At 44.9% G+C, this 17,257-nt stretch overlaps 1 protein-coding gene across 11 annotated transcripts; it reads right to left on the reverse strand.

Annotated features, from left to right (window-relative positions):
- Nucleotides 1-1,771: 1,771 nt before the first annotated feature.
- ZSCAN21 (zinc finger and SCAN domain containing 21) lies at nucleotides 1,772-12,133 on the reverse strand. 11 transcript variants are annotated; one of them, XM_010844772.1, is made up of 6 exons: nucleotides 11,718-12,133; nucleotides 9,486-9,671; nucleotides 4,531-5,019; nucleotides 4,050-4,242; nucleotides 3,858-3,920; nucleotides 1,772-3,006 (listed from the first exon to the last, which is right to left on the reverse strand). In XM_010844772.1, the coding sequence occupies exons 3-6, from the start codon at nucleotides 4,915-4,917 to the stop codon at nucleotides 2,171-2,173; spliced, it is 1,479 nt and encodes a 492-aa protein (XP_010843074.1). In that variant the 5' UTR covers nucleotides 4,918-5,019; nucleotides 9,486-9,671; nucleotides 11,718-12,133; the 3' UTR covers nucleotides 1,772-2,170. The 11 variants fall into 11 exon arrangements, with proteins under 11 accessions (XP_010843074.1, XP_010843081.1, XP_010843077.1 ...); XM_010844779.1 differs by lacking the exons at nucleotides 9,486-9,671; nucleotides 11,718-12,133 and adding exons at nucleotides 5,114-5,236; nucleotides 9,467-9,480; XM_010844775.1 differs by lacking the exons at nucleotides 9,486-9,671; nucleotides 11,718-12,133 and adding exons at nucleotides 5,114-5,236; nucleotides 8,840-9,475.
- Between the last annotated feature and the right edge of the window lie 5,124 nt (nucleotides 12,134-17,257).

Here is a 17,257-nt window from a genome sequence, read left to right on the forward strand (position 1 = left end):
TTTAGTTGTAAGGGTGGCAGAGCTGCAAAGGTGACTAAACAAAAAGCCTCGCCTAGTCACTGAGGCCAAAATTCCAGGCCCTGACTGGGGTCCTGGTATCCGAGATGAACATTTCAGTAGCAGTGCTTTATCACCTGGAATCCTAAATTCCCCTGAGCCCTCTGGCCTAACAAAAGCACCTCCCTTCCCCCTTGATGCAGAAGAGCCTCATTTTGCCTGAAGACCATGCAAAGATCCCACCTGACTCAGGTGCCTATCAAGATTAAAGCCCGTTCTCCTCAAAATCTGTCCCCACCTTCCCCAATACATACAGACTGCAATATTGTGATTTATGACAAATATGAATGTAGTCACTAGACAATCTGAGCAGGCCCCTAAGTCACAAGGGGTGTAAGCAGGAGACCCACATTCCCACGTCCTTTACCTTTGCTGAACTGATGTCTCTCTGCTCACACCTATGGCTTTATTTCCCTTTGATGTGCTGGAACAAACAAGCAGGGTTTCTGTCTCACAGAGGGTTCAGCTCAGTATTTTGATGTGTGAACCAAAAATGTGCTGATTCACACGGCCCTGCTCAGGAGTGGCCCTAAAGGCCAGAGAGGGGAAACTGGTGGGCAGAGCTGTGAGCTGTGTACTGAGCACCAACTTTTTGTGGAAGGAGAAAGTGTCTCCTGGGCTGTCGCTTGGCTAGACAACGGGTCTGCCAAAATTAAGGCTGAAAGTCTGGGACAAAGAGATCGGAGGAAGATTTCAGCTGATGGACTCATGGGAGCTGAAGAAGTGTTTGGACCTTTGTCTCACTTCAATGCCCATCAGAAAGTACCACTGCAGAGTCAGGATGGTAAGGGACAGGACAGACCTGGGGTCCAGGCCCTTCTCACCAGAGGACGAGACGCAGGTCTCTGGGCTTAGCAGGTTCCTACTGTTCCTGATCTGGACCAGCAGCTCCAGTGGGGGCCAGAAAGACACCCAGCTGCGCCTAGTCACTTAATTCTGTGGGCCTCCCTGAGGATCTGTTCATATCCAAGCACTGCTGAATCTTTTTCAATAATGACTCCCTCACCTCCCGCCCTAACATATTTGGCTGGTGCAAGGACTCATTACCTGTAGTTTAATCTTATTCCAGGATGGCACGTGAGGCAGTTTCCTGCGATCAGAACTGGTACTAGACATGACACTTCCTTGCTGTCCTCAATCCTGGCATGACAGGTTTGCGTGAACGCTAGAGCTGCAGCAGCAAAGAGACATTTCAGTGACTACCAATAAAAGATGGAAAAAACTCACAAAGATAAGCAACCAACAGGAGCAAAGAGTGAAGTCGGGTTTCCAAGTAACAGGAGGACCAACTGGCCAAAAGCCACACCTGAAACCAGAGAGTCTGCAGTCACAGGGAAAAGACAAGGTCGACTGATTTAAGGTAAAATCATACTCTACTACTGGCTTCTGGAACTCAGAAGGAAGTGTCTCAAGGAGTCAAGATTTTCAGACTTTGGCAGAGACAGAGTACACAAGACCAAAAAGGATGTGAGGCTGACAGAATGTTCCCAAAGACAAAAAAAGAAACAGTGTTCAGCATGTAGGAGAAGCACAACAAAGACCAAGCTGCAGCTGCTCTACATACCTGGCCGCAACTTCCTAACACACATTCGCAAGTACTCAAAGTTTTATTTACCCCAAATCCAAATTTTCCAAAAGCAAAACCAGTAGGAAGCTTCCTCTTTCTAGAATAGGGTTGATTAACATTTTTTTTTACAATAACAGTCCTGAGGCATTACAAGAACTTTTAAAGTTTATTCTGAATCAGATTAAACTGTGTTCAACATGGCTCATTTCTTTACAAGTCATAATCTTGAGTATATGTTAAAACAGCTAAACAGTTTTAATGCTTTTTCTTTAATTATACTGGATACACAGCAGTGTAACTATACAAAAGGCAATGCCGGCATGGTGTATGGGACGTCAAGTGTGGTGAGGGGACCCTGCCCCAGTGAGTTGGTGGGCAGGTGAGGAACCCACCCTGTCCCTGCCTGAGCTCTCACTCCATCCCCTTCACATTGAGTCAAACAAACAAAATCTACTCCATAGTTAACTTTGCAATTATTGGGCTATCTCTAGCATTCACGTTCTAAAGGAAGAAAAACAAAAACCACCAAAAGATCGTACCTGATGGTTAAGATCCTTCTCCCTCTACAATGTGGACTTTCTGATGTTTGGAAAGATTGGACTTACTACAGAAGGTTTTCCCACAATCACTACACCAATAGGGCTTTTCCCCAGTATGGATTCTATGATGCTTATTAAAATTGGAGCTGTGGTTGAAGGCTTTCCCACACTCCTTACATTTATACGGCTTCTCTCCAGTATGGAGTCTCTGGTGAGAACTAAGACCCGCGTGCTGACTAAAGCTCTTCCCACACTCGTTACACTGATACGGCTTCTCCCCGGTGTGTATTCGGTAGTGGCGAATGAGGCTGCCTTTGCCACTGAAGGCTTTGCCGCAATCTTTACACTGGTAAGGGGCCTCTTCAGTGTGCATTCGCTGGTGCTTAAGGAGGTCTGAGCTCTGACCGAAGGCTTTCCCACACTTACAGTCATAGGGCCGGTCCACCAGGTGTGTTCTGTAGTGAAGGGTCAGGTTGGAGCTGTGGCTGAAAGCCTTCCCACACTTGGTGCACACATATGGTTTCTCCCCAGTGTGTGTTCTCCGGTGTTTAGTGAGGTTGGAACTATTACTAAAGGCCTTCCCACACTCAGCACATATGTAACGTCTCTCTCCCGGGGCAGGTTTAGTCACTACTTCTCTACCTTTAGCAGAACCTTTGTCTTGGAGGGGGGTTTTTGTTCCTCTCTCCTTTTCTGGATTTACCCACTGCCTTTCTAACCTGGCCTCACATTTATCAGTGATAATCATGGGAAGTGTATCCCTTCTGAATCCTTCTGCATGAGATTCTTCAGAACTTCCCTCCTTATCTGTTGATTCCTCATTCTGGGTCTTCGACTTACGATCTGAAACAATAAGCAGGATACGGACATGTCACTTGCTTCCTGTCATGAGAAAAAAACCTAAATGAGAAACAGAACCATCAGGTGACACTGATGGATTCTAAGGGGTAACCAAATACCATTCTACAAAGTCACAGTATCACGTTTAAGACAAACAGGTCATTATCAGATCTAGTTTACAACGCCAGACTTTCATGCAAGCCCCTACCAGAAGCTATCATGGCATGAGCAGTACACAGCGCTGTCTGCCAGGAGAACTTCATATATAGAGGGAAATTAGGCAAAACTTCAGGCAAAACTAAGCATACTGAGACAGCAACAAAGAAGCTGGGTGATGTTCAGGCAGAAAGAAACAAGAAAGAAAGATTGTAGAAGGGTCAAAGTTGGTAGCAGGAAATAAAAAGCATAATTAAGGGCGAAGAGGCTAATGGCAAACTCACAAAATTCGGATTCTCACAGAAGTTGAATGTATTTAATAGCAATAAAAGAGAACGTTTGGTCCATTTATAATCATTCTAATCCCAGATCCTTGGTAGTTTGAATGACAGTACTTAACTCCTATGAGGGTTTAACTTTCATCATTTAAACTATCAATACATGTTTCCTGTCATTCTCTCAGTTACAAAGCAACTCTTGAAATCTGACTGAAGTCATTAAGCTTTTTTAGACCATTTCACTAAGCAGTCACCCCTCTTAAAAGTCCACCTACCCATCCACACACAGAAAAGGAGAAAAAGAGAAATCCACACTGAAAACTGATGACAGCAGGGCCGCTAAGTCATGAACAAATGAACCAGCACCATCTCTTATCAGTTCATTCAACCTGCCCTCACCTCCGTGAACAGTCCCCTTACCAAACTTCAGCTCTCCCTTCAAGGGTGTCATTTGTTCCCACGCCAAGACTGACTGAGACACACCTGAGGGAAGAAAGGAACTCATTCTGCCTGTCAGCCCAGGGGACCTCCTGACAATCAGGAATGAGGATGACTGTTTCTTCCACCACAAAGGCCTGGGGCACCAAGCCGGGGCCTGAGAGATGGTCCTACCTCGAACCTTCCTCAGCGCGGGAGTGAACTTCTCCTCTTCACCAGTCTCTTGGATGTAGAGGGGCCCCCAGGACTCGTATCTGTGACTGGTCTCCACAGACTCTAGCTGCGGGCTGCTCAGGGACTCCTCTGCCATTCCTGAGGGTGACATCTTCTCCCATGACCGTTTCTGCTCACGGGGAGGTGGGGACACCTAGAGACAATTATGAAAGGCTGGGTCTGTGCACAGCTCACTTTAAGAACCAGAATGAAAGAAAATCTCAGAACAGCTATGTAGAACCTCTAGAAAAGAGACCCTCCATTCCATTCAACTCCCAAGGGTAATCCCTCAATTCCACACAGGATAACAGAAGAAAACCAGGAGGAAAGACGGTCTAGCTCGGCGGAAGGTCCTGTCAGTCACTCTCAGCATTGTGGACACACCCGCCCCTGCCTGGTCCGCTGGGCTCTCAATCTCGCGGGGGAGGGCGCCCCGGGCTACCTGCGGTGCCGGCTCATCCAGCTCCCGTTCCAGATCCTCCAGGAGAGTGACGGCCTCTTCGGCGCTCTCCGGGCAGTGCTCCTGCACCCAGGCCTGGAGCTCCTGGGGCAGGATGGTCAGGAACTGCTCGAGCACCAGCAGCTCCAGGATCTGCTCCTTGGTGTGGATCTCGGGCCGCAGCCACTCGCAGCAGAGCACCCGGAGCTGGCTGAGGGCCTCCCGCGGGCCAGGGGTGTCGTGGTACCCAAACTGCCTGAAGCGCTGGCGGAATATCTCCATGGGAAGGCGCTTCCCTTTCTCTTCCTCCTCCTCAATCTTCACAATCACAGGCCCCTGCTCCTGTGGAGGCCTAGGGCCCAGAACTGTGGCCATGCCCAGCACCTTCATCTCGGAGGTACTCCAGAAACAGCTGTCACTACAGACAGGATTCCGTGGAGCAGGAATATTGGTTCCTGTGGGTTTCTGGTTCTTTAGGGCTACACGTTAAACCTATGAAAATATGATTACCATAAAATTATCAAAAGAAAAAGTATGCTTTTTGGTCTCTAAAAAATTGTGGAAATTATAGCCACTATAAAAATACCATATAACGATGACTATCAAAAATCTTGCTAGCGTCAGCTCAGCAATATTCTGTTTTGATCTGATTTTGTCTTCATTCTCTGAAAGAGTGATCTGTGGCTCAATTCCACTTTTGCATAGCTAGCTGAAGAAAATGAAAACACTCATTCAAAAATATACATGGGCCTTCCCTGGTGGCTCAGTTGGTAAAGAATCTGTCTGCAATGTAGGGGATCCAGGTTCAATCCCTGGGTGGGGAAGATCCCCTGGAGAAGTGGCCACTCACTCCAGTCTTCTTGCCTGGGAAATCCCACAGAAAGAGGAGCCTGTGGGTGGGCTACAGTCCATGAAGTCACAAAGAGTTGGACACGACTTAGAGACTAAACCACTCAATATTCATACCAGCATTGTTTACAACTGCCAAGATATGGAAGCATCCTAAGTGACCATCAACAGATGAACAGCTAGAAAGGGGTGTGCGTGCGCAAATACTACTCAGCAAGAATGGAACCATCTGCAACAACATGGATGGATGGACTTGGTGGGTATTATGCTTAGTGCAACAAGCCAGAGAGAGAAAAACAAATACTGTACATTGTCACTTACATGTGAACTCTAAACAATAAAACCAGTGAATGTAACAAAAAAGAAACAGACCCACACATACAGAGAACAAACTAGTGATTACCAGTAGGGGACAGAGAAAGGGGGAGACGGAAAAGTAGAAAGTGAATCGACAACAGAATCACCCTATTATTAAATATGCTCTGAAAGAAAACTCCGTAAGTTAATTTATCTTACATGCTTATGACTGGCCTTCCTGACAAGCATGTTTTCAAACTCTAAGCAGCATCTTTTCTGTCATATATGTGTTCTTATACTGGATCTGAGTAAGGAAAATTCCAACAGTCTCAATAAGGAGCCAAAGACATATCCCCTCCCTTTGGAACCTCCCTCCCCACCCCACCCATCCAGGTTGATACAGAGCCCCTGTCTGAGTTTCCTGAGCCATGCAGCAAAGTATGCTCATTTCTAACATGCATGTCAGCCTCCATGGATCTGGTCTGACTGCACCTGAAATATTGTGCACACACACACACACAATATACACATAATCACCATGAAGGAAAAAAGGAAAAACACTAACTGTGATATTTCTGGGATAGAGAATTATGTATGAGTTCAATTTTTAAAAGTCTTTTTCATTTTCTAAATTTTCTTTAGTGGATATTACTTTTGTAACTAGAAAAATCATAAAATCTTTAAAGGATCATAAGCAGTTTTTAACAAACCAAGATAGATTTTACTTCTAATGCCCAAATTCTATGGTCTTCAAAAAAAAAACAAAAAACAACCCAGGAAAACAAAAAAGCACCAATTCCAGCCCATGCAGAACCTTCCAACAAAGGTACATGTCTGTTACAGCTTTTATATCATGTATTTAGCTTTACACATTTGGGAAATATGTATTTAAAACATATTTTATATGACTCTTCCCCTTTATTTCTGTGATCAATTTGGGTAATTAAAAATACAGGAAATGGAGTTCTAAGAATGAAACCTCAATATGCAACCTCGCTTTTATGAGAAAGTTGGTAATTATCAGCTGCTAATTCGTGCAGAATTCTAGGGATGATAGCTGAACTCCCCTCTATGGTACCCCAACTCTGAAGCATCCTACAAGGCACCACTGCTCCTGCACAGGACCAGAGTCAGCACTGAACACTCCTTTATGCTGCTCTCTGCAGTCAGTATGCCACTGAAGCTCCCAGGATGAGGGTTACTTGAAAACTGACCAGGGAAGCACTGCCGTCTTGTCTCTAGCACGTAGGAACAACTCTAACTTAACTATTACAGAATTTCCTACTCTGGCCAGAGGAGGGCACCCCAAGAACAGAGGGACTCTCCATTGGGTGGCTCAGCTTCTGGGATTCAGCCTGGGAAATTCAGACACTAGGGGTTATAACGCGGCACAGGAGGCATTAAACAGGGTGTGTCCTGCATCACGTTCACATGGGAACTGTTACCCTGAACTTAGCAAATCCAAACACAGATGCCACTACATCAAACCATTGCCTTTGCAAAACACTTTAGGAAGAAAGTTTTCCTAAATGTTACTGCTGAGTACCGTCAGTAGTAACTGAGCCCAGTAGTTCAGTGATTTATTGTAGCACACCAGTTTTGCAGTGCCCGCAATTCAAATTCATGCCTCAGTAAGGCCACCAACATGTGGCAGGCTGGGCACCTGGAGCCTTCTTCCTAATTGCACTCACTCTCCTTGATATCATCTGGTTGCGTGGCTTTAATTACCATCTATTTATTCACATTCGCCAATTCACACTCTCCAGCCTGGACCTCTCTTCTGAGCGCCAGACTCTTACAACCAACCACCCACTTGACCTTGCCACCAGCATGTCCAGCGGCTTCCCAAACTTAACGTGTCCAAAACTGCACTTCCCATCATTCCTCCAAAGCTACTCATCTCAGTGAATGGCAATTCTACTGTTCTGTTTTCTGGAGCAAAAAAACCCTGGTCATTCCTGACTCCTCTTTCACATTCTACACACAATTCAGGAGTAAATCTTGTTAGCTCTACACCCAAGAGATTCAGAATTCAACCACATCTCACTTCCTCCAACACTGTTGTCCCAGTCCATCATCGGTGCCTTTTTTCTGCCCCACCACACAGCATGCAGGCTCTTAGTTCCCTCACAGGGAACTAAGCCCCCTGCAGTGGAAGCGCAGAGTCTTAAACGCTGGACCACCAAGGAAGTCTCAGTTGTCTATAAAATATTATACATCAGATCACATCATTCCTCTGTTCACACCTTTCAAGGCTTCGTGTCTCATACGGAGTAAAAGCCAAAATCATCACAGGACAAAAAACAAGGCCTCAAGGATTTCAATCCCTGTTGCCTCTTGGATTTCCTTGTCCTTTGTCTCTCCTCTTTCTTCCACCTGTCAGACTGGTAAAGAATTTTTTTTTTTTTTTAATCTGATAATGCTTTATTCCCACCCTTACCCTGTCAAAGCCAGTATTTGGTCTTGACCAAACATCTGGTCATGCTGAGTTTGTCTAAAGGTTCACTTAGGCATGCCCTCCAGATCTTGGCTTCTCAATTTTTCTCAATAAATAGTTTATAAAATAAAAAAGCATGTGAATAGAAAACAGAGGTTTCATTACTCACATTGTCTTCAACCACAATGAACTATCTTCTTTAAGCTATCTAGACTGTTTAGCACAAAAGGGCCAAAGAGCAAAAGTTCATAGTCTACAAGCAGAAGTGTTTATTCTGTTCCGAGTTTTTTCCCCTCCTTTAGGCCAATTTCCCAAAGCTTACACGCCCCCCAAAAGTGTCCCAAATCCCATTCTAGAAGATCAGGCATAAATGAACCAAGTTATTATTATAAATTCTAACAATTAAATGGGATTTACCTATTGCTGCTAGAATGCCTTTTTTTTCCTCCTAGAACTTTTAAAATGTTGCGGCTACTGCTGCTGCTAAGTCGCTTCAGTCATGTCCGACTCTGCGACCCCATAGACGGCAGCCCACCAGGCTCCTCTGTTACCCTTAAAATGTTACCCTTTTGTAACTGAAAACTCCTACGCAGGCAAATCTGATAATTTTGAGGCACAGATTTCTACTGTTGGATAGTTTTCTGAGTTTCTTGCTTCTCTAAACTGCACCAAATTCTGCATCACTTTTTCTTTCTTCACATCCTAGTTCGCTCCTAGTCCAAAACTTACTTTCTCCGTAGTAGCCTTCCAACACCTGAAAACAGTTGTCTTGCTTAACTCTTTTCTTCACAACTCTTCCAACTGTTCCTTTTATAACAGGAGTTTCTAAGTACCTCACTCACCAGATCACCTTTCTCTAGACAAACTGTAAGTAAACGGCCCTCTAAAATGGGTTTCTAAACTTGAGCAGATTCCTGTTACGTACTTTCTAACCTGAACAATGCCCAACGGACTTAGTCCCTCCCATATTTCAGACAATACACAAGACTTCCGAGGCTCAGTTTCTTAAATCAATTAGCCTTGAATTTGGACCGCCTACTTAGAGCCCGGGAAATAAGAGAAAACATCCCTGTTCTAGCTGACTGGCGACTGGGCTCACCGAAGGCAGAAAAAAACTGCTTTGTAACGCGAAAGAGACCAACTTTCACTTGTTAAACCCGGGGTGGGGGCAGGGGCGGAAATGTTTTCGCGAGAGCAAAGGCCTCCGCCATCTGGGCCTAGGTAGGGACAGAGGCCTCCTCCCACCTCCCTCCCAGGACCGGTCTGGGGAGTCCCCAGAGGCCACAGCTGCCTAATCCACTCGTCCCTCCCCGCACCCCTTCGGCGGAAACTCCCTCTTCCGCCCGCCACGCGAACCGTGGACCAGGAGGCTCACCGTGAGTCAGAGCCGCTCGGGCCGCTGGGACACCTCAACGCGCACCGCGGCCGGCGCAGCCGGAAGTACGTCATAGCTCCGCCCGCGGAGAGCTGCGAGGGGCCGCAGCGGCCCCTCTAGGAACTCGGGAGGTCTTCTCTGCATCTCGGTGTCTCGGGTTCGCCGAAGGTTCCTGCCCCGCAGGGACTAGAGGAGAGAAGCCCCCGCAACGTTAACAGCCGGGGACCTAGTCCGCACCTCCCCACCTTTTTTTTTCCGCACTCCTTTTTTTTTTTTAAACTAAGAAAGGGCCGACTAGACGAAGTCTTGGCGGTGTTCGCACCCCGCAGCTTCTCGCCGGGCCAGGGAGAGGCGTGGGCTCTGCGCAGTGACCTCGGTTCCCCCTCCTGGACTTGAGGCCAGTTCTCCTGTGATCCTCAGGCTGGTCACAGCGTGGGAACTCGGTCCCCGTTTATGAACATGGAGTTCCCCACTTAGCCCTCTAAGCCCGAGATTCAGTTCTTTCTCTCCCGGCGGCATCCAGCTGAAGTAGCTGTGCCCTTGGGCCTCTGTGGGTTCTAAGCTTCCTGGACAGAGATCTCTGATGTCACCTTATAGGTGCACCTGGTGTCGCAGCACTCGGTACGGAGGTTCGTGCCTACGTTATCAACCTCCTCCCCCCACCCCCGCTCTTGCTCAATTGCAATTAGGGACTAACTGTAAATAAGGGATTGATCCCTCAAAAGGCACACAAGTTGGGACTTCCCTGGTGGCTTAGTGGTAAAGAATCCACCTGCCAATGTAGGAGACACAGGTTCTATCCCGAAGTAGGACGATCCCGCACACTGCAGAGCAACTCAGCCGATGCACCGTGCACAACTATTGAGGCTGTACTCCATAATAAGAGAAGCAACCGCAATGAAAACGGCGCACATCTAGGGAGGAGCCCCTGCTCTCAGCAACTAGAGAAAAGACCACACAGCAAATAAAGTTAACCAGTGTGGTTGGTGGCTTGCTGGGATGTGGCATCTGCATTTCAGAATTGTTTTGGCTTCCAAGAACCTCATACTCTTCCCAATGAATTCATTCAACAATCACATACAAAGAAACTTATGGAGAGTTCTACTTGGAAAAAGTTCAACTAAACATTTGCTTTCCTGTAATTTCAACTCATTGATCCTAGTCTTTTTTTTTTTTTAAACTGTGCCAGAAGGTTTGTGGACTCTTAGTTCCCCAATCACGGATGGAACCCAGGCCCTCAGCAGTGAAACCGCCAAATCTTGACCACTGAACCATCAGGGAATTCCCATGTTGATCCTAGTTTTGCCTGAGCTTTTCCTCTCACAAAATGCATGTGGTAGTTCTTGTCAGCCCCTTCAAAATATTTGGAAATTGCCACATGATTGTCCCAAAGATCAGCTACAACAGTTTCACAATCTTGTCTGAAAGTTGTCTCTGAATCTTGCAATGTGAAGTGTAACATGACCCTCTGAGGGCCCTCGGTTTCTTAAATAAATCTCCATACTCTGCCATATTCTCCCCCTTGACTCTCTACATTACTCAGTTTTCTTTTGTTTTGGAAGATTTGGTTTGAAAAGAAAAAGGGGGGGGGGGAGTCCCCTTCCCTTTGTAGCAGAAATCTGGAAAGCAAAATGCTACGCTGGTTATTATAAGTGTCGGCTCCCTCCTCTGTTTTGGACAGGGTGCTTGTTTTTTCTCTCCAAGAGAGCTGCTTTCAGGATCTTTGTCCCTTAAGTTTCACTCACTTATTTTTGCTGCTATCACTATGCTTTGCCAGTAGAGGGTGATCAAACCTTGATTTCTCTTAAAACAAGGAAAGCTCGCACTGCCCCCCACCCCCACCCCCAGGAATCCACCTGTACAGCCTGTTGGGAAGTTGCAAAGACATTCATTCAGCTAAAGAAAATGAAAAGAGAATCAAGGTGATGTAGTTAAGACAACCTCATAGCTTAGACCTGGAATTCTGTGCTAATGAGCCTTGGGGGACTTGAAGATGCAATTTAATTACCTGGAAAAGGGGCGTAATAACAACCTCCTCTGACAACTTTAAAGTGCCTGGATCACAGGAGAGTGAGCTAGCTTTGTAATTAGCTGTACCAATACTAAGGACATTTTAATTTTCAAAACTCTGGGCTACAATATTTTTCTCATTTCCTGTGTTTTAATGTCGGCTTCCCATGCCCCACCGCCATGGATGTGGCTCTGCCCATCGCAGATCCTTTGTTATCCTACCTTCTCTGGAGAAGGCCACCTGTCTTAACAAGAGAAGATAGTTTCCTGCCAGGACTTTACAAGAGAGCATGTTGCCAGCTCATTGCCCCTTGTCGTGGAAGAACCTAGAAAAAAACTGCATTATCTCTGAGTAGATGGAGATCACAAAGGGCATGTGGCCCAACCCTCCCACTTGCAAAATCCCTTCCTGCCCAGGACCCCGGGTGTCACAGGTGACCTGATTCGATGCAGCAACCTGCTCTGGCTGACTTGGCAACAAGGTTCCTTCTCCTAGCGACTTCCACTGGGGTCACTCCTCCTGGTTGTGCAACTTGGGCCCTACAAAACCCCCCCGGGGGGGCACCATTCATCTTATCAGGGAGTTGTACAGTTTAATATTTATTTGGCTGTGCTGGCTCTTAGTTGCAGCACGTGGGATCTAGTTCCCTGACCAGGGAGGGAAGCCTTGCCCCCTGCATTGAGAGGGTGGAGTCTTAGCCACTGGACCCCCTAGGGAAGTCCCTGGAGTTGTGCGGTTATCACAACTCGCCAGCACAAGGCAGCCAAGTGTCTTGAGAAGAGGTGCCTTTTTCTAATTTGCCTCTGCCAGGACAATTAGAGGCTGAGGCTGGGCAGAGCTGGTTTTATGTATCTGCCTTACTCATTGCAGAACCTATTATTCCTGACACCCAGGACGTGGTCTGACAATGTTTACTGAAAGGGATTTAAATCTATTTCCTGGAGTCGTGGAGAACAGACTGAATCTCTCTTCTGACCTGACAAGCCTTTAGAGATAGTTGAGGGTAGAGACCAAGTTCTTATGCCGCCTTTCCTCACCAAGCAAAACCCCTCATTGCACACCAGAGGTGGTTTTGTTTTTCCCTCCGGTGGTTGATGTCTTTTATTTTTTTTTCTGGTTGATGTCTTTTAAAATTCAAGTCCAGAATCCAATGCAGGGTGCACAGTGACCGATAACTCAGGTAGAAGACTCAGACCAGCACCTCCTGCGTTCAGGCATCTGGAGTGGAGGCTGTGCTGAAGACACCTGAGACTTGGGAGGTGGTGGTGGCGACTACTGATGAATGGACAGGCAAAGTTTGGAAAGGCCTCTTAAACCTGTATCAGCAATGTCCATTATTCCAGGGCAAATACTGTTCCTTTAGGACCCCTTTAGGATATGAAAACTGAAGCTCAGGGGAAAACAGAACACTCTGCACTTCTCTCTGGTTTCTAAATAGAGTGAAAAAATTACTTAAATGAGACAAAGCAAAAAAAAAGTTTCTAATAAACAAGGTTATTAGAAGTCATATTTAAAGATCTAAGCCATCAGTTTTACATGCTGTTCTTACCATTAGGATGTTCTGTTTTCTAAGATTCATAAAGTGCTCAAAGATTATTTTAATGGTTTCATTTTATGAGAAAATTGTTTTAGGAGATCGTTAAAAAGCATTTTTATTCCACGGCTTTTCATTCTGTTGCCCTCTTAGAAGCTACCTAAGCTCCTGAGAAATTACTTAGGACATGTCATTTGGTTGAGGGTTGTTTGTGGGTGACAGTACGTGTTTTTGTCTTTGAAATTATACTTCTATTTCTTTATCCAAAATGTACATTTTATGCAACCAAGGACAACAAAACACAAACATCACAACTATTGCCACCTAGAGATGATAATTTATTGTTTTACCAAGATTCGGAAGAGAACATAGAGAATATTTATTACAAATCCCCACCATCTCCTTCCCCGACCTCACTAAACATTTCTGTCAGACAGCACCAGCCTCCTGAAATGGACCACTGACTGCAAGTGCATATCAGTTTCAGTTTGCTGCTATTTTTCATGATTGAAACTTTTAGCTCTCGAGTAAGGTTTCAAAAGACTCTTCAATGGAGGAGTTTCTTAGCTTTAACAACAACAACAAAAAAACCACTTTCCCTCTAAGATCCCATTACTTACCGAAAGAAGTCTTTCCATAAATGTTAAGAGGATTTTAAATAAACAAGTTCACTTAAAAAATCATTTACTGAACATCTATCAAGCACCTGGACTCTTCAAAGACCAGTGAAATGAAAAGGCCAGGGTTGAACAGCAATAACTTAACTCTGGGGGTGTACAAAGACAAGTGAGCTTCTTCTTTTGGTCTAATTTATTCTAAACGAAGATACCAGGAACTGACAAAACAGGAAAGGTTTATTTTATTCAGTCTACAGATAAACAAGACAATGCCTGAGTTAGTTCTCTATATATATTTAGGCTTATCGTGTTGACCTGGGTGTAATAATCTCTATTTAACTAAAAGCTAATAAAAATACGTATGTTCATTTTAAAATAATTGCTGATTTTGCCTGCATACCCCACCCCTTGCCCCTAAACTCACAGATTTTCCTGTATCATCACAACCTGTTTCCTCCCACCCACCCCCCTCACATATCTGTTTTCACATAAGAACCCCTACCACCAGCAGAAGCATTTCTAATATGCTCTGTCCTTGCTCAGGCGGGGCAGGGGCCAGGTGGAAAGGCACCTGGAAAGGCGGGCGAATACTGGTCCACAACTCATGGGCAGTCTCTCTCCTCTCTCCCCCAGGCTCCCCTGTCACTCTTAAGCAGCTGGAGTCTGTCTTCTACATCCCTCCTCTCCACTCTCCTTCATGGCGCATCTGACCTTGTTGGGAGAATAACCAAAAGCAACTTGGGGGCACCTGTGGCTGCCCAGTCCCTTCCCTGGACCAAAGGAACTTGAAACCCACATCTGACGCTGGAATGAAATCCCAGTTTCAGCATCACCTTTCAATACCTCACAAACTTAACTCTGCATCTTAACACACTCAGCCTGACTGCTTAATGAGTGCTTGCTGAAGGGAGAAAATTTAATTTAGGGCCAATTAACTTTGCTGACTGCTGTGCAATTTGAAGTGAGTCATGATTCTTTAGTAAATGGAGGTGAGAAACTCAACAATTAAAAGAAAAACCTGTTAAATAACTGACCATTGTTCAGAAGTCAATCTAATGTCTCTTTACCTTCCATGGTTTCAGGATAAGAGAAAAACATGAGGTTTGTGGTATCCACTATTAAACAGAACCAGACAATATGAAACTAAGTTCTCATGTTAAGACATTATTATGTGATGTCTAAAATATTTCCCAAACTTCTGTTTGACCTGCAGAATCGGAGATGGCTTACCTCCCTATAACTTCAAGTTTGTTTTTACAAAGCTCTGAAAAGTAAAACAGATAATTTCAGTTTTAGATAGAATAAAAAATTAATTTGAATAGCAAAATAAGTAACTACTTTTCAATGTACAGTAGTGTGTCCATCCCAGGAATGAAACCCAAATGTTAGAAACTTTTTAAACAATGCTTTCTATTATATTCTCCAGCAGTAGCTGAAATAAAAATCTACTCTTAACTTCTACAAAAACATCTATTTATACCACTTACTTTCCTTTTCTGATCCTACATTTTGCTTTGCAATCTGCAGACCTGCATTTGGTTTCCCAGTTCAGGCACCATGGCCCCCTCATCGCTATTTCTGAGCAGCTGCCCAGAATCGGACCACAAACACATGGCTTCTCTGGCAGGTATTGCTGTCACTGTCTGACTACGGGTTAATTCCGTTACACCAATTTACACGATGATTCTTCCGTGAGGGTGGTAGGATGAACCTGGTTAGCTAGCTTTAGATGAGTATGTCAGGATGACCAGACCCTGCAATAAAAGGTGATCAACTCTAGGATAAAGAACAGAAAAAAGTTCTTTCTCAGCTGTGAATCTTCTCAAGCCCTCTCTTAATAATCACAGGCCAGGGGAGGTGAGTGGGATCAGGGGAGGTATACAGGAGACTCCTGTACACAGGAGGTATACAGAGGGAACACTGCAATGCCAGGGCCTGGATGCATCTGTGTCTGTTTTCCAGGGAAAAGTCCATCTTGGTGTTTTCCTACCCCACGTTTTCTCAACACAGAGGTAAGAGTTAGTGGGGGAAGCAGGATGATGCTTTACACCACTGGTCCAGGTCAAGATAGTAAGTGGTCCCCCTGGCCTTCCCAGTCCACTCCCTACTCTCAATTCATGGAGCAGACCTTCTTTCGCCCCCGACAAGCTCAGAGAACCCATTCTCCTTGCTGGAAACGGTGATCTGGCAGCTAAGCGTTGAGTTCCTGGCTGTGGAAACTGCAGGCGTCTATAGCAACCTGTTCCATTTTAGTTCCCTACTCACCTGTCCCTTCTAACGAATCTACCTCATTCCTAAGTTCTTGACTTGATAAGCACCAAACTATGAAGTTTTTTTTTTTCCCCTCACTGTTCCCTCTCCTCAGTTCTGTGAATTGACTTTTTGTCTGTGTCAATTTCACTACTCACTCCAAAACACTGCTCTTTTGGAGTGATTGATGTGTTCTGTCAAATAGATTAAAATAAAAATACATTATCTGGTACAGGGAGTATACAGAGTGACAGGGCTGGGGCGCAAAACACAGACACTGATGTGATCATACAAAATATACAGAAGTTCCCAAGAGCAACAAGTTTTGTCAGAAATTGTACATTTTGCTATTTCTTTAGCATTTCCCCACATTTTTTTTCTTCTGTGGATCCTCTGCAGTTAAGATTGAGCTTTCTCCACAGTGTTTCTGAAATTCGTTACATGACTGGAACACACTGAAGGAATTCCTTTTCTGTCCAAAGCAATGAGCGCTATACGTGGAAAGTTTTCCTCACAGATAGTATTAATAATGTTTATTTACAGTGAGCTTTTTGATGCTAAGAGCTGAAATGTGATTAAAGGCTTTGCCATATTTATCACATTGAAGAGGTTCCTTCCTGGAATGAATTTTCTGATGCCAGGTAAGATGCGAATTCTTACCCATCAAAAGGGTCAACCTGTCTGTACATCGTTAGCAGTTTCACTTTTGTCTTTAATAAAATACTAAGTGCCCTACATATCAAGATGCCTCATACATCTGCAGTCTTAGGCTTTAAGCCTTGTCTGCCAGGATGAAGCAGAAACAAATGCCCAGTAACCTGAAGAATTTTACTTCTCTTCCTGGCAAGGTTAAGGAATATTTTTAAAAACCTCTCAAATATTTCCACTGGGTCAGCTAGCATGCCAACAGTTAACTAGAGTCCTTGAACTGTTAACAGACTTCAGCCAGTTGAGGACTTTCGAATGACGATTCCAAGCACTAATTTAGATGTTGTGAGCCTTCTGGACCATGACCCAATTATACTTTGTGCTGAGCAGCTGATAAATGAATTCAATGCCAATAGTTTTAATAAACAGCAGTAGCCTGTTTTCTTCAGAAAAGATGTCTTCAAACAGCTATTTCAAGGAGTCCATGTGCTGAAGACCTGGAGCAACCCCCATAGCCGTCCCAGTCAGTACGATATCCCAGGAAAATGGGAATTACATATGGGGGAACAGGTTATAATTTCCATAAAAAGAAATGATGGCAGAATTATGTTGGCATGGAGTTGTGGCGCAAAAAGGCCAAGGTGGACCCAACCAACGTTCTTTCCCTCTTCGGAACAGGTGGTACTTTGATCAGTGTCTGGAGGTAAGCACC

Source organism: Bison bison, unplaced genomic scaffold (assembly GCF_000754665.1).
Source record: "Bison bison bison isolate TAMUID 2011002044 unplaced genomic scaffold, Bison_UMD1.0 scf7180017864208, whole genome shotgun sequence".
NCBI classification, from domain to species: domain Eukaryota; kingdom Metazoa; phylum Chordata; class Mammalia; order Artiodactyla; family Bovidae; genus Bison; species Bison bison.